The 17,850-nt window shown below is 45.0% G+C and overlaps 1 protein-coding gene across 2 annotated transcripts; it reads right to left on the reverse strand.

The window, feature by feature from the left end:
• Positions 1 to 2,724: 2,724 nt before the first annotated feature.
• GDNF (glial cell derived neurotrophic factor) lies at positions 2,725 to 17,595 on the reverse strand (the record flags this gene model as incomplete). 2 transcript variants are annotated; one of them, XM_084224861.1, is made up of 2 exons in its annotated part: positions 2,725 to 3,209; positions 17,523 to 17,595. In XM_084224861.1, 2 exons carry the CDS (start codon positions 17,593 to 17,595, stop codon positions 2,725 to 2,727), a joined length of 558 nt encoding a protein of 185 aa, XP_084080987.1. The 2 variants fall into 2 exon arrangements, with proteins under 2 accessions (XP_084080987.1, XP_084080986.1); XM_084224860.1 differs by having other exon boundaries at positions 17,424 to 17,595.
• Between the last annotated feature and the right edge of the window lie 255 nt (positions 17,596 to 17,850).

Here is a 17,850-nt window from a genome sequence, read left to right on the forward strand (position 1 = left end):
GAGTGCAGGAGTTGTGGCCATGAATAGCCAAGGCCACATGGACAAGGGACAGCTTCAGAAACCCCCGGCTTGAAGCCTGCCCCTGTGTAGATTACTATCACTGTTCACCATGCATTTTCAAGTCAGTTATTGCAGTGACTCAGTTATGTTTCACTAAGAAGCTACAGACACCTCTGATCCACATTAAAGGTGTTGGTGAGCTAGGAGAGGAAGGCTCCACTCCATGGAGGATTTTCTTTCTCCGCGGCATTGTCTCATGCAGATTGGGAAACTGGGCAACACAGTAACTTGGAAACTGTATGATGGGGAAGCACAAACAACAACCATGTAACAATAGAAATGAATTTTATTTTGTAAAAAGTTATAAAATGAATATTGTACAAAAATAAAGTCTGTAGAGAACTTTGGTTGATTAACACAAATGACTGAGACATATAATTGCAGGTGAAGTAAAAAAATCCAGAGAAGCACACTCCTGCCTTCAGTAAGGTCTAAAAACTAAAAAAAAAAACCAACCAAAAACCTAAAAAAAAAAAATCACAAACTTTACCCTTTTGTATTTTGAACATACAGATTTGCTTTGGTTGCAGCCTCTTCAAGCTGCACAGAAAATGCTTTGAGGCAAGTTTTCATCAGCTGGGGCAAGAGAAAGCACAGCTCTGAGCGCTGTTGCCGATCAGCCGCCCGGCAGCGCAGCTGAGCCTCCGCCCGGCAGGCGCTCGGTGCCACCTCGTGCCACCGTGGTGGTGTCACCCCCCGAGCAGCATGGGGGGCACGGTGTCCCCGTGGCAGTGTGAGAACAGACCCTGCAGCTGCTTCTCCAGGTCTATCCTCCCTCCGCCCGGGAAAGCGGCGGAAGCCGGGGATGAATCACGTGCCATACACCTGGTACACCTTTCTATGCCTGTTCTGGACTTTCTTGACCTCTAGACCCTTCTTCCGTGGTGCCGCAAGGGGCCCAGGGCAAAATGGGTATGGAGAGCCATTACATGCATGAGATAAAAGGTCGGACCGTGGTTTTCAATAAGGATGTTTTTTTCATGTTGCTTTTGTGGGAGTTGATGCTTCACTGGTTGTCGGGTATGTCTAGTGACCTGCACTCCTGCTCTTTTGGGAAAAATGTCTCCAGAATGAGAGCTTGTGTTAGCGGTCACGTACCAACACCTTTGCTGTACAACCTCCCTCCTCCTAAGGAAACTTGGACTGTTCTGCTGCATGGGTATGATCCTGTAATGTTTCAGCAAATTATACAAAACACTCTGGTTATTTAACACAACTGTTTACTTGCAGGCTATATTAAATCCAGGGCTAACAACTAGTAAGAGGAATTTAACCTCTTCTATACGGAAGTATGGAAGGAAAAGCTTAAATAAATATAACTAGAAATTATAAGGCTACATGTGATTATTTTCCATTTGTCAATAGTTATACGAGGTCAGTTGGCATAAAGTGTGAGAAAAAAAATGTGGCTACATTTAAAATATGACTAAAATTAGTTTTTATAACAAATTGCTAATGTTGAGCCAAGTCCTGCGACCCTCACTCGTCCAGAGCCATTGCTGCTCCTGCACATGCACGACTGCAGTAATTTTCAAAAGGCTTAGTGACAGGAATAAGGGCTGCAGGCTTCAGCACTACCTTTTGTGAACACAATCAAGATTTTGTTTAAAAGAAAAAAAGGTAAAGTAAGTGATTTTTTGCATTCAAGTTAACACCTTCAATCAAAAGCATGGACCGTTGTTCCCAACGTCTTTGTCTCTCTATATCCCCAAGTGCCATCTACTTTGGCACCTTTGAAAGACACTTTAATAAATAAGGAGACTCATTACTGAACTGTAATAAATAAAAATAACTTAATCTCAATAAATATCTTCCGTATACTTATGTCTCTGAAGGGATGCATTGCATCAAGTAGTCTCTCTCAATCACAATGACCAAATAGAAATGTAGTTATGCAAGTGACGTTAGTCCTTTGTAAACCTAAAGAAACGTATTTTGTGTAGGCTGGGCTTGTTACTTCTCTTACTATACTAGGAAGAAGTGCTTAAAAACTCAACTTGTTTTCACAGGTAGCAGAAGAACAAAATTCTGCACTCATTTTGAAGAAAATGCAAGATGGAAATAACCAAACTTAGCCAGTAAGCGGAACTGTTTTGCTTCATAAGAACTTGAACCTGGTCATTTTGGTATTTGCCCAATATCATCTTATTTACAAGGGTAATCTTATAGCTCAGGAGTTGTCCTAAGCACTCAGGAACTGCCCTCCAGTGAGCAGTAGCACAATGTGTCTTTCAGTAGAGCTGAGGGCACAGGGGATTAGTAAGGGACTCCTAAGCTACTTCTTAGCTAAGCTTCTTGGTATAACTGGTATATCATGGCATAACTACAACACAGCGTGGTATGGCAGGGTTGTGTTTTTAAGCACGTTCCTCATGGATTGAGTCTCACTGATGGTGGACTGAGTCAAACAGGAAAGGTAGCGTGCACATCATCCATCCATCGTCATCTCCACCTGAGCTTTTATCTAAATCCCCATAGGACGCCAGAAGTCTCCATCCTTCTACTCTGCCGCATGCCTCCTTATCCCCAGGCTCTCATGGCTCCTTAGTCCGTGTTCTTGGTCCTTTTTCCTCCACCTGGAGCAGACACTTCCCTGGGAACCTTGGTCCCTCTCTCTGCAGCATAGCAGGAATGGAAAACTGGTGCCGCCTTGACATGCAGCCGTCAGACGCATCCACACCTTTTCGCGGAATGTTTTTTCAGTATGTGGTAAACCAGGTTATCATCCAAAAAGGACAGGTCATCATCAAAGGCTGTGGGTCTGCAACAGGCTTGCCTCACTTTGTCAGTGACCAGTTTTTTCTTTTTGGTTAAGTTTTTTAAAATTTTGTCATAGGTGGTCTCAGCTGCATCACAAGATCCACTGCAATACCGGAAAATCAGCTCTTCTTTGGTTTCATATCCCAAATCCAAATCGGTCACATTTAAATGTATTTCTGTTAAGACACATCCTCGATTTTTGCCCTTTTGATTTCTCCTTCCTTTTTTGTTGGAATTCTCTATGTTTGTGGCTGCATTTTGACGGTTTCTCTCCCGCCTAGAAAAAATTGGAGTCTGTTTATCTGGTGACCTCCTCAGTCTTTTAATAGTGGCTTGAATAAAGTCCACTACCTCATCAAACTGATCTGGATAATCCTCTGGCATATTAGCTGTTTGGGAAAGAGAGAAAAGGCTTTGTCACACATCAGTTATCATGAAGTTTGTCCATTCACAACTCAAAAATATTATGCACATGCAAGCTTTTCTGCCCATCACTTCAGAATACATGGCCACGACCCTCAGAAATCAAGCAGAATTAGGAATGGTTTAGGTCATCAGAGAAGCTCATTTGGGGAAAGATAAATGAGACGTATTTGTATTTCTGTGTGTGTCTGCTGATGCTTAATAGCGTTTCAGCACATCTTTTGTTACTGAATGAGCCCTGTGGAAATAGAGGGAAGGAAAAACATGTCATAGTACAAATATTAGTTAAGAAGTGGATGAAGCCACTGTAAAGAGGTTATACAGACTCTTCCCAGCAAAGTAGCAACAGGAAGAGGGTTCTTTAAAGCAATTTTTTGATTATAGTTGTTAATTATTTTCTTTTCACACCAGCAGCAGTTAGTATTGCCAAAGCCACCAGTCAATAAGATTTTTTGGGCATGACAGAAGGAGGATTTCCTGGGGCACCAGACTGAGATATTATTCCTGGATGAATGCCTGGGGTTTTACTGCTTCTAGGGGATAATTATTTTCATAGTTTTTGAAAAATTTCTCTTGTAAGTGTTTTGTATCACAAGATGCTGATCACACTGAGTAGAAATAGGTCAGAATAGAAGTATTATGTTAATCTTTAGGGAAATATTATGAATGCATTTTCCTTTTATGAAAATTTAATTTTTATTCTATTTAATTTATCACTTGGTATATATCATTGATGAATTATTCAAGTAAATTGTACGATGAAGTCAATTCAATGTTTCGATACTAGCAGAATGAACCTACTCAAGAAGGGGGAAATTAAATGTGTTCTGAAACGGACTGCTGCCTGAAGTAGCCATATCCTAGAGGCCTGCATCCATCAATAGTGAGGGATCAGAGGTATTTGTTTTCTGATGGATGGATCCAGCAAAATAGTTTAGACTGGTAAAAGAGTAATGGAGGCTGGAAACATTGTACCTCCACATAATGAGGGTGATACAAGGCAGACAGGGTGCTATAAACTGTAGAGTTTGGAACTGAAAAAAGTGAATTACACTTTGTTTTATCCATGCTAAAAACAACAATCTCAGAGAGCAGTGTTCATATTCAAAGACACGAAGGGCTGCTATCTATACAGCTAGGTGCAACCTGAACAAGGCAGGACCCAGCCCCATATCCCTGCAATGCCAGTGGTAAGTACACCTTTCTTGCACTGCCCTGTCTCTGTAGCAGGTACCAAAATACACACTGTGAGGGGAGTTGCTTGGATGGATGTGTCCACTGGATGCACCCACCAGCTCCTTTGCAGAACAGGCTGGTCTGCTTACTCTGTACAAGTATTGCTCAAGAACCGAGCAAGAACCAGGCCCAGGGAATAGGTGGGCTATGTTCCTTTAAAGCAACCAGGGCTGGACATCTTTCTAGACTCAGTTAGAAAAGATGACCCACATGGAGCTCCCACAACCCCCATTGCTGAAGTACAAATTTGGCCCTGACAGATACAGATGGAAAGTAGCTGGCAGAAGGCACTTGTTGCTTGGGACTGAGTAGTTTCTAGATTTCCTACACAGAAACTATCTTTCTTAGTCTATAACCAAATTAGAGAAGGATGTAGCCCTGAGGAGATGGCTCTAGAATGGCCCTTCTCACTCTTGAACTTCAACTGCCCTCCTCTCGTACCACTGTGACTACCCCAGCCCACATCTCTTCCATGTATTCCTAGCACATACCAACAGTATGATGCAAGGAGACCTTGGCTATGGAGAGTGAAACACAATGGCAGGGAAACATACGAGGGCTTAATAAATTAATGCAGTGATCATCAGGAAGGGGACAAGAGAGTCCCACAGGGAAAGCCAACCTATATGTAGAGATTATTGTTTGCAACCTTCAGCCTTATACCTATCTCAAGCCTCGCACATTGCCAGTGCAGTGAGAGTTGCCTCTCCTAAGAAGGGAGGAACAAAAGTGTGGATTAACTGAAGAGATAATCCAGCCCAGCACATCACTTTTAAATGGCTTGCAACTGAGGGGCAAAAACACCACCACCCCTGTGAGAGTGCTACAGGCAGGAGTGTACTTTGGCTGAATACCAACTGGACAGCTACAGGGTTCAAGCACTGTTCTGCCAACTATGAGCATGGTAGATCAGAGGAGGGCAGACCCATGTGGTGAACTGTGTTCCTGATAAAAGTGCACACCGAGATCTATCCTGGTTCATGTGTGGTTCCTACCCCAGCTGCACCAAGGGAGGTAATGCCACTGAGAGCTTTCTGCACTGCAAGTGGCCTGTGATATTTCAGGTTGAGGAAACGAAATGCCACTAAAGGGCCCCATGCAATGCTGGTGATGCAGACATGCACTGTCAACCCTGCAGAAGGTGCTAGCAGTAGGGCAAAAAGTAAATCAAATAATCAAATCAACAGCATTCAACTAGGGAAGTCCTACCTACACACACAGACAAGCTGCACCCAGAAAATGGGGTCATTGGCAGCATGACTGGTCCTGCTAATGTCATTAAGGCTCTAACATGAACTGTGCAAGAAGTGTCTAATAGGGCTGAGGATCCCTGCTCTGCTCATGCCCTACTGCAACACCAGGATATATTTTGGAGACTCATTGGGAGGAATGCCAGTACTATTATTAAGATGAATTCCAATTTCCTGCCTCCAGTGTGGACTTTCTCTTCAGCCCAGGGAACTGGAAACTATCCCATGCAGGCATCCAAATCGACCAGTAAGACTCCTGCAGAGGCCCCCAAAATTTGGAGATTACATCACTGGAGAGGCAAAAGGCCTGTGGGTGGTACACGTGCTAGTACAGGCTATATGGGTACATCAGCACAGTGGTGGCTGCGGTACTGGGCTACTCAGTGGGACCTTGCAAGTTTCTGTCAGCAACACTCTCCTCTGCCTGTGGAGCCCCAAACTGGTTGTGAGCAGTGCAGCAATGTTCTTCTGGCAGCTTCCAAGGTACCCCAGGTTCGCTTCCATAATTTAACAGTCTTGGCAGCAGCTCCAATCCCTGCAATCAGCTAATTTTCTACTGCTTAATAAATCAGTCATCAGTGTGACTACAAGCACTCACTAGGAATGGGTCACAGGGGTCTGGAAGAAAGATTGACAACCAGGAGTGAAGGGAGACTTGTCTTAGCCCTGTGCTGAGGTGCCAGTCATGACTCCGTAGGGATATTCAGCTTTCCAACAAACGTGGCTGTGAAGACCTAGAGCCTGAAACAAAACACTGCGAAAAACTGCTGAAATAGGACCCAGAGCAATCCAGTGGAAACACCAGCACTGACACCAGGCATGACGGGCTGAAGCTAGAGGTAAATGCTGAGGAAGCTACCACCAGACATCATGCATGAATAAGCAATAACCTCTATGACTGAACTCCGTAAAAGGCTAATAGACAGAAGGGAAGGTGGAGAAGACTGACTGCAGGATGTCCCCATCCTGATGGGTGTGTGGTAGGTGTGCTCCAGGGATGCTGAGACCTCTCTGCACCACGGACATCACATGCAGAGCGCTTGTTTGGTCTCTGCACTGTTTTAGGTTCTGCTGGGGGCAGTGGGAGTGGAGCTGTGGCCAGGGAACATCAGCGCACTCACAGGGGCTGCCTTAGCCTGCAGTGATGGTTTGTAGGCTGAATAAAGCTGTCTGATGGAGGGGTACTTTGTTACCCTTCTGTCTGCAACTTTATTTAGAAAATGTTTACAGTCTCACAGCATCTTAGCTTCTCTCACATACTACATGGACTGCGCTGATTTGATTGTGCAGCAGACAGAGTTTGCTGGGGGGATTTCACCCCTGCAAGGAGCAGATAGGCATTTTGCATGTGTGTGTATGTGTGCTTCATTTACACATATGCACACACAAATACAACTAATTATACACACACACATTTTTTCAAAACAAACCAGTTTACTGACAACACTTGCCTTCTGCTGGAAAAGCTGAGAGAACAAACACGACAGATGCCTGTCATGTTGTGCAATGTGCCAGCAGAAAATGCTGGGATAATGGCATTAAAGCAGCAAAGATATCTGAGAAGAAGTCCCCAGTCTTAAGCTTCAGAGTGTGAGGGAATTAGAACATAAAAATTGAAAGCCTCCTAGGACAGGATAGGATAGGATGGCCAGAGCAGCATGTGCTCAATACAGGTTTGCAAAGGTTGTCTTGCACGTGTGATGCACCTCAAAACGTGTGTTTCCCAAAGGAAAGGAACGTGTGTCCTTCAAAAGCAAAATCCTCCCTCAGGGAACACGAGGTCCCTCTATGTCTTGCTCAGTGTGGGAGAAAGGCTCACAGACCCCACTGGGTGGGTGTGATGGGCTGAACCCCACCACTTAAACTGTGGTGCCAGAGACTGGTGTGAAGCCATGAGGTTTTGTCTGGGTTTTATGTCACAATTCTCAAAGCTGTTTCCTGCCTGTCCAGCTCCCTGAGGAAGTCCCTTGGAGCCAGGCTGTGTGCAGGCACGTGCAGGTGCTCCTGCACCATCCCTGCCTAGTGCCCCTGCAGCAGGAGCCTGGGGCAGGCAGTAGGGCTTGTGGGAACTGCATCCACCACGTGTGTCCTGCTGTGCTCACTCTCCTGCAGCCCCTTTCCATGCTCCCTCTTTTGTTAACCATGCCACCCAGGCAGGAACAGGCAGAGCCTTTTCCTATGGTTGCAACAAGGGCACAAATTTGTTTTCCAGGGTCAGAGAACCAAGACTGCTGGGTATGGATGACAGTCCAAGTGCCCCTATGCCTCTGAGCACCTTCTCTGTATCCCTTGTCCAGCTGAACAAGGGCTCTTGATCTGTGAAGATTTTCTCACATAACCAGAAAAACAAATATAAAAGCAAAGGAAGAAAGAAATAAAGAATGAAATGTCACAAGACTGTTACAAGTAGGATCAGGCTGGGGGCACAGCTGGTGAACACCTTCAGCAGAGGGAGTGAGACTCACTTAAAATACTAATTTAAAAACCAAAACAACCAACCAACAAAAAAACCCTCCAAAAAAACCAAAAAACCCAAACTCAAGAATATTTGCATCATCTGCTTGCTCTTGGCAAGATGTTTGCATATTTTCTAAACACTTAGGGCACAGTCAGATCATAGCTTTGACCCAGGTTTGGAACATCCTTCTGTTATGCAAACTGAAATTCTTGCCTCACTGATGTTCTCTTTAATGCCATTACCCCTGGAACCTGAAGTTTTGACCTGCCTGTCCCCAAGCACAGTCTCTGTCCCCTGGGCACAAGAAGAGCTGGCAGCATGCATGAGTGAAGGATCCTGCATCCAAACAGTCATGGCACTCCCCATTAGCCCCTGGAGAAATCTACTCCTGAGTTCTGCTTGGGAGGGCAGGGAAATGTGCCTTCCTGTGGGCATCTTCCTCACTGCAACCCCCCAGAACCTGTCCCTGCATTTTTATCTAATTTTTATCTAGAGACACCATGTGACACCTGCACTGGGATCTGATCCCTGTGCTTCTTAGAAGGATAAATTATCAAGTGTTCTGAAAGACTTCTACATGAAACAGGTCTAAATGAACGTGTCCCACTATTGAAACACATCCCATTACTGGAAAAAACAGCCTCCATAAAGTAAAAATGGACAGTTTATTTCTGTCTGTTCAAATGTGACCACAATTACATTTTTAAAATCTATTAATTTGATTTTGCTATCAACAGATTCACTTGAAAGCCAAATAGTCCCCCATGTGCAATGGCAGCAACCTAGCATGATAAAACGAGAAATCCTCAGCTTCTACCTGATCACAAACTGATGGCTTGGATCTTCAGTTTTTGAGATAAATACCCACTTTCTTCTTTTGATGCCTGGTTATAGATTTAAAAGACTAACTACAGTCTCTTCTAACTATGCTGTCTCTTATGGCATACAAGAAAACCTTAAACCCTGTATATTGCAGAAGAATGATTTATACAGGTGGGGTCTCCTTTTTTTTTTCAGCCTCATAAAACTGCCACGTTATTTGGCACTTTACAAACCCTGAGCTGAAGTGATGTAACAGATGTCATGAAAGGTATATTAAACATTATAAAATTAGGTTTTGCTTTTAGATTGTAGTTTTTATGCCTGCATTTGTGACAGTATATAGCTATCACATAAAAACATTAGACCAAACACTTAACTGAATTATTTTGCTTAAGCACAATCTTTCAATTAGAGAAGTTCAAACAACAGGATCAGACCCTGAAGGATGATTTCAAAGTTCTAGGGATTTAGTCCAGCTCATTGTAAGGAATATTTAGAAAATTTAGATCCAGATCTGCGTTAGGATTAAATGGCCCCTTTTCAAAAACAGTTCTGGTGCTTTAATCTGGGACCTTTATAATCAAATTATTACTTTACTTCATCATCATTATGTGATCATTTTTTTAATATTTAGCTTGCTTTGCAGCACTGTTTCCAGGTGCTTATTATAGAGGACGTGGCCTCGCTGAACACGGAATGCCTCCATCTCACACCACAGGGATGTATTCTAGGAGAGATTTGGAGCCGTTTGTTTGTGGAAGTGCAACCTTATCCAAGTCAAAAATACTAATGTGATGATCATTCTGCTTTACAAACTGAGAAAGTAGCAACTGTGGCAGGGATAAAACATTTGTTTCATTGAAAATGAAATATTTGGTATAAAAAGACAATATTATATGAACACATCTAAGTGAAGGCAGGCATTAAAAATAGTATGCTGAAATGTTTTTGGTATTTAAACAATTAAAATACCACCTCTCTAAGGCATGACTCTGCTTTCATGCTTTGCCTGAAAATCCATGGGACCAAGAGTGAAATGGAAACTCATTGGTTGTATCCATTAGGAAATAGAGCATCAAACAAACCAGGGTCAGCTCATCCTTAAATGTTTAATACAGTTCTGTATTACCTCACTCCCAGCTCATGCTGTGGCTCCCCCTCAGACTCACAGAGCCCTTAGAAATGGAGCCTCTCCCTGGTGTCACTTGTCTCTCATCAAGGCAAGTGCTGAATAACCTGGTGGGTGATGCCAGGGCCACTCACACCAGTCAGGTACAATGAGGCAATGCTGGTAAAAGGAACAGGATTGACCTTCCTGGTGTTCTTGCTCCAGATGGAGCAGTCAAGTTCTGTGTTTGTAGCTCACTAGCTAACCCTGCAGCTTCCCACGTGTTGATCATAATGACAAATCCACAGAGCCCTTTGTATTTTCACTCTGCCAGGCTTGGCAGTGCCTCCCTTTCTGTACTTGGCTTGCCTTCTTGCAGGTAGAAATGCTGGTTCTCAACACAGGAAGAAAGTGGGGAGACAACAGGACCACCACAGGTGTTGCCAGCGTGGGAAGCCCCTGAGCACAGGGGGAAACAGCAAGGTCAGATGGAGTGTGTGGAGCAGAGGAAGTCACGAGCTGCCCTGCTCACAGGGGTTTATTGTTCTTCTTTCACCTAGTCCAGGCAGATTGGTCACAGGACCCTGCCCAATGGTGGGCTGCCCTCCTCTGCTCACACCCACCTCTGGCCTCTCCGGGGTGGGCAGAGGAACATCTCACCCAGTAGTCAAAGAGCAGGGGAGCAACAGGAGGATACAACCTTGCCTCTGGCACACAGCTTTGAATCACCAGCTCTGAGCACCACAGAGCAGCTGGCTTTTCAGCAGGCGCACCTGAGATTTTGTGGCATCTCCTGCAGAGCCCATCTGCACTAGGACCTTATCCTAAGGGGTGGTGGGTATGTGAGCACCCTGAGAGCATCCCCGCATCAGAAGAAGTTACAGCACGAAGAGTGTGGAAGGGGAAGACAGAAGAAGTGCCAGTATCCTGCCTGAAGCCACCGACCAAGCAGGAGCCCAACCTGGGCAAGACAGATACCTGTTGACTCGTCCCTAAGATCTGGTACCCTTCCACATCCATACCATGCTGAGCAAATACCCAATTTCCCAGTAAAACCTAGGTTTACCTCTAATATTTTGTGAGGCTAGAACCTCAAATCCTGAGAGAGCCTCGTATGAGTACATATGAGCGACACCCGAAACCTGCGACATCTGTTAGCAGGAACACGTGCAGCCAGCTAACAGACAAGCACACAGGTTTTAATGGAAGAAATACTGATGGTATTTTCTTCACCATCCCTGGTGCAGACGTGATCCAGCCCAGCTCTCTTATGACATCAGTAAAAGCCCATGATGGTAACCCAGCCCCTCTTTAATAACAGTTCACTGAAGGGAAAAGAGCACACTTAAATCAGTAACAACAGCTAATACTAGAATGCCTGTGCTCTTATGCTGCATCTCCCACTGGGTTTTAGAAGCATCGCCAAGGAACAAAGACATGCAGCAAACAAGAAGAGCAGACTCTAAAGGGACCCCAACCCAGTCTCTTCCCTGTGGCTGTAGACTGGCAGAGCAGTCCGGGCAAAATCTTGGCTGATGTTTCTCTTGTGGCAATCTCTGCTGCTATCAGATTTGACCTGATCTATAAATAACGCGTAATCTTTCATTGTTGCCTTTCCATTGCCTGCATTTCAGTGTGTCTACAAAAGGAACAATATGGAAGGTTTTAATGTTGCTAGTTGAAAATTGTTATTGCTGTAGTAATCAGTCCCTGGCTCTAGGGCAGGTGCATGTGCTCCACTGCAGAAGGGCTCTGCTGGGAAGTGTGGAGTGGCACTTTGCCAGATAGAGCCGGTGTGTGCTCAGAAGAGCAAGGTCCTTCCCAACTGCTACACTGGGTGCCACCTCCCTTCAGAAATTTCCTAAGTAGGGGCTGATTTTGCCAAAGAAATCACATATCCTTTGGATGGAAGCAGAGATAGTCCAGATGTTTGTACACAGTTTGTTATTTAAAGGGGATATGACCAGCTTGCCTCTAAAAGTGTGGCCCCCAGAGAAGTTTTGGCATACTGCTATAACACTGCCCAGCCACAACACAGGAAAATAAATACATGGATTTCAGTGTTTGCTTATTTTGAAGAATATTCCTGCCCAATAATCTTTAAAGTATTTGCACAAGTTCTAAAGACTTCAAAGAAATGTACCTGCAGGTTTCAGTTTAAGTGATGTATAATAGAGCCTCAACTTCTGCTAGGTCTACGAGTGGTTTTATTCCTTAAAAAAAATGCTGCTACATGAAATACCTCACAAAATTAATTTTAAGTCCTTGATCTTAAAACATATTCTAACACATATTTTTTTGTCTTAATATTTTATTTGCAGCTGTGTTTTTGATCCTATTGTCTTTCTTCTCTTTGCAATCACGATTGAAATTTCAAGAACAACTGAAATCTTTCCTGTGGTTCTCTTTACCAAAGGATATTTCTTGATCAGAAACTGAACTGGTTTTTAAAAAAATGACCACTCTGCAGTGCTAACCACTCTACCAGCACTAATGTGTCAGTGGCCTATTTAGATGCCTGATGATCCCGGACATGGTTATGCTGCAGTACTTTGTATTGCTTGTTTATTTCTACTTATTCACTTACTACCTCAGAAATATGGGAACCCACAACAAACGTAGTTATGTAAGGGTTTAGCCTATGTACTCCAAGTTTACAAAGACATTGCAACCTATCAGTCACAGGATCTTCTACTAGTGGACAAACAATGCCTCCTTCACTGAATTCAGTAACAGTCCAATGAATATTTAACACAACTTAATTCTTCAGTTTTTCAAGGAATGTTTTGAAGCTCTTCATCTGCAAATCCTGAACATGGATATTTCTAAAATATACTGAAGAATCTTATAAAAGGTAACAAAGAAAAGTATGTCCAGGTATGTTATCTGTCAATAAACGCCGGCAAAACATCCAACAGCATCACAGTTTCGCTGGCCATCTTTTGAGGTCCCTAAATTGAAAACCAGCAAAGAACTAACACTTTCAGCAAAGGATAACTCAAAATGAGAAATAGAACTTTATTATCTTGCAATTTGGAACTTCTTTTCCTTAAGTCACAGAGCGCTCTTCACTGAGGTATATTCAGGATTTATACCTGAGACTGCAGAGGAATTTACTTTTAGGGCTACATGCCTATGGATTTAGCCACATCTGACTGGTTTCTGTATTTTTCTAGAATTTTGCCCATGAATGGACCAATCTGAATGCTTGGGATTTCTGAAAGCTTAGATAACCTGGGTGTCCCTGTGCAAACACACTTTAGGACACACATACATGGGCCGGCTTGGGCACGCAGGATGCGCAGTGGCAGGATGTGCTGGCTGTGCTGGGCACACACAGATCAGATGGCACAGGGTGACACCTGCTCGGTGTGGCTGATACCTCCCTGATGCACTGGGCCTACTGTGCAGGGCAGGTTAGCTCTGCAGCTTCTGGGTGTCTTAGTCTAAAGCACCCTAGGTGTGCTGAGCAGGAAAGCCTGGGCAGAAACATGAGAGTTGTAGCTCGTGACATTGAATGGGCCTAATAAATATTGTAGGGAAGGAAATGCATTCAGTTGGAAGCATAATTAAATACTGGTTTTGCCTTAAAGAGCCCTATAATACCACTATTTTTTCCCTATTAGTTGATAAAGTTGCGGCTAAAAGCAGTAACTCAACATTAAATACACCTTAGCAGGAGTAAGAAGAATTTTTAACAGAGGTATAACACAAACACACACCATGGTGTTTCACAGCATATACCAAAGGAGCTCCCACAGTGAATGACCATTCAGTAGCTGCAGAGTAACTCAGACAGCATGATGCAAAAAATCTATCTTTTCCTTTTACTAGGAGGGAAAATCCCATAGGGAGATGTTTCATTTAATTCTACCTCTTACCACTAGTTCTTACTAAAGGTTCTCACTTGATCAAGAGAATACATATTTTATAATGGATTTTAGGACACTCCAGTCCTCACGTACATGTTGATTATGTGCATCCAGCAGCAACAGTTACAAGATGTATTCACAGGCAACTGTGTGTAATGCAAACAAGTGTTTGGCTCCCTCTGCACCGTCATGCTTCTGAGGCTGCTGACTGAGTATTTAGTTTATAATAATGTGGTTTATATTTGTTCTACTCGCATTTGGTATTTAAGCTAATAGTGCTCTTCCTCCAGAGAATTGTAGCATAAGGGAAACAATGAAACAGTTACAAACTCTTCCTCTATTCTGGTTTTTGTGGGTGTGAAATAAGCTATCCCATGAATATTGATGCCAAAACACCTACAAATGCTGGATTCATCTCCAATGCACTGCATTTGTGGAGGATACTACAGCCTCCAGTCCAATTAAAAATGCAGAAGATTGCAATTGCTAGCACCCTCTGCCATCTCTGATTACTGCCCTGAACAGCAAAGGTCAGCACATTACACCTGATCAGCCCAGGAGGTTAGAACCCTGCCAGGAGCCTGAAATGAAGGGAGGTTTCAAGCCAGCCTGAAAGGGATGGGGTAACATCAGGTGACCTCAGAGTACTCTGCAGAGAAAGCAATCCCATCAAACAAGAACACAAAAAGGTGTCAGTGGCCTGGGAAACAGATGTGCTCTCCAGCAAGCTGTCTGGCCTGCCCTTAGGGCTGGACTTGATCTCACAATCCTACTAAGCCCCAGTGCAAGTGGTGTGTGGGAGACACAACTTCTCTGGAGTAAGAGTGGTGGACCTTGGAGCCAAATGGCCACACTCAGCCTGCAAAGGGATTGCTTTAGGAGTCAGCAGTGCACCTCTCTGAACACACACAGCACCCAGGGCCCACACACTGCCCTGTGCATATGAGGCAACCTCCCACCACTTTGTGAGCTGTCTCCTGCAAAAGCCCTTAGCAAAGCAGCTGACCAACAGCACCCACAGAGACGTGACTACATGGGAGCTGCAAGCACACCTCTGGCCTTGCGGCACATTTTGTTCTGATGGCAAGAGAAACCTTCAAGTGGAAAGGGAAATGTACATGCCTCTTGTGTCCTTAGTTCTATGTCCTTCCTGTGCTGAAAGGTGCATGCCACCAAATTGTAAGAGGAGAGAACAAATATATCAAAGACACTGATGGTGGTGACTTGAGCAAAATACTGCTGCAGCAGGAAGGCAGTGATGTGCCTGGGTAGGATCAGCCTCACAGCCTGTTTGCAGACTGTTTTCCAGACACTACACACTTTTAAATCAACAAACAGCGTAGAAGTGCACCAGAGTCTTTCACTGCTCTCTTACAGTCACCTTTCTGCAGGTCTCCCCTGACTCATGACTTGGCAACATAGAGATGAATTTCTAAATTTCAGACCCGACGGTTGTGTTAACTACTGCCCTACAAAGATCACAGGAACACCCTGGGTTTCCCTCAATTTCTGATGTGAAGAACAGTACTGCTTCCTTTGTTCTTGCAGCCAGGCCCATTGTTAGTGGTACAGGGAGTTAAAAAAATCGAGACCAAACTATCGGCCCTTTCTCAAATGACGATCCTGGGCAGTAACTTTTCAACCAGCTCTGCATGGCTAAGCCCATGTCTGTTCCCTGGAAACAGAGATAATATTGATACCACCATAGCTCAGCTGAAACACAGGTTGTCTTTCTTCAGGAAAGGAAAGGAAAAAAGAAGATGCAATGATGAGAAGTTTTGGATACTAGGAACTGACAGAACCACTACTGCTGCCCTATCCCCTTGAGCTGCTGTAAAGGAATCAGCTTGCCAGGGACCATATTCCCAGAAGGTAGTTTCAAGACAAAAGCAAGCATTGTACAAATACTATCACTCTGGAAAGATGGAGCATTGGATGCTCTCCCACTCTGAAGTTTATGGGAGAGCTACAAACTGACCAGTGATGCTTTCCCCCAATGCTCTCCTTGCCTCCAGCACCCCAGCAAGCCTGTTCAGAGGGGAACAGCACAGTGGCCTGAAAAGCTGATCACTGCCTTTTGCAGGACAGCACTTATCCACCACATGGCTTGCCACGGAGAAGAAGATCACCATGTGTGACAGCCCCATGATCCTGGCAGGCTGTAGCCCTGTGAGGAAACACTTTTGGCCAACCTCCCTCAGCGGAGGGGCTGAAAGGATGTCAGGGTTGCCAGTCTGTGAGCAGCAGGAGCCCAGGCTGGGACACGCGGAGGCGGGAGCCCAGGCAAGATTCCAGCACGAGGGGAAACACTAGCAAGAGAAAGGAAGAGAGAAGACTAAACAGGCAAGGGCATAAATGTGTATGGAAGAGATGGGTTTTGGGAGGGGTCAACGTGAAGTCACAGCAAATGCTTGGTGCCTCCACACTGCGTTGGCCTGGCTGCTCCCAGAGAAACCAGAGTGCTGCTGCCTGTGACTGGAGCTGTGGCAGGCACAGGGAAAGGACATGCCTCCAGAAAAGGAGATAGAAATGAATCCCAATTGCTGGATACTGCTGTATCCTGTAACGAGCTAAACAGAGAGGGCGATGAGCAAGGGCAAAAGAAGCAACCTTCACACTGCGTCTGTGCCTTTGCTAAGTGAACGTCTCCACTGTTCATGTGAGTATTCTACCACTTCTTACTGAGTCATATTACCTCTCTCTTTAAAAAGCCACCAGAGTTAACACAGAGCTCGCATACCACTGTGAAAATCCTGTACCTGCTATTGTAGGTACAGAACCTATTATTAGCAAGGCATTATTATCTGTCATTTGGATTGTAAACTGTCTTACTGTGAGCTAGCTCATGTGGATTGCTCTCCATCAAGCTCCTAACCCTGCCACAGCTACTCTTCTGTAAATTTCCATGTGGACACACTAATTTCGAGATCAGAATCCAAGGAGGATTTAATGAAGCTCAGCAGTACTCCAGGATGTGTGCAGTGCCTCCCATCACGGAGCCAAACCTCCATCAGGACTTGCGCCCACTACAGGCAGAGAATAATTGCATTGGCAGGTCTGAACAGGGAGAGGAGGCTGAGGCTCTGGAGAAGGAGTTACAGTGCCTGTGCTGCCTGGGCTGTGAAAAAAAGAGATCCTCCTCTCGGCTCCTCTGCATACAACAAACTTGTACCACCCACCTCCCCCAACCAGAGGGATCCTAAGACTGCCAGGCAGGCAGTGGGCAGGGGGCATTGCAACTGCAATTGTCAACCCCCAGCTTTGGAGAATGACTAAGTTTGGAGCTGCTCAAGCAAGACCAAAGCCAATGACACCGCATGTGGAGAAACAGAGGCACAAAATGGGAGGACCCTTTCCTCATCCTGATGCCTGAGCAAAGGGAAGCAAGTTTAGCAAGACAGACAGCAGTTGCTACAAAGGGGAATGTTTCTTACAGTCACTGTGCACAGCATAGGGAGGCAGCAGGCTGATGGGGGAGAGATCATCTTCAGGTCCCTCTACCACTGAAGGGGACCCCTTGGGAGGCGTCTTACCGGTGGGCAGGGGCAAGGTGGAGACCGTGTTGAGCAGCACCACGCAGACAGCCACAACATCCCATAACTTCATCTTAGATCTCCTTCCAACACGGGCCCCTGGCAGAAAGGAGAGGCAGGGTTAGCTCCCAGCTGCTATGTTCCTCAGTCCTGCCCCAGCCGTGCCAGCCCTGAGACAAAACTAAGCAGTCTTGCACCCCAGATCACACTGGTTCCCCCAGGCCAGGCCTGAGGACGCTGGATGGAACAACAACTGCTCCTTGTGCAGCCAGAGGAGTGAGGTGGGCTCTCCCCAGCCAGGGAGTGGCGTGGGAGAGGGAGGCACAGG

Source organism: Fringilla coelebs, assembly GCF_963513975.1.
Source record: "Fringilla coelebs genome assembly, chromosome: Z".
Lineage (NCBI taxonomy): Eukaryota > Metazoa > Chordata > Aves > Passeriformes > Fringillidae > Fringilla > Fringilla coelebs.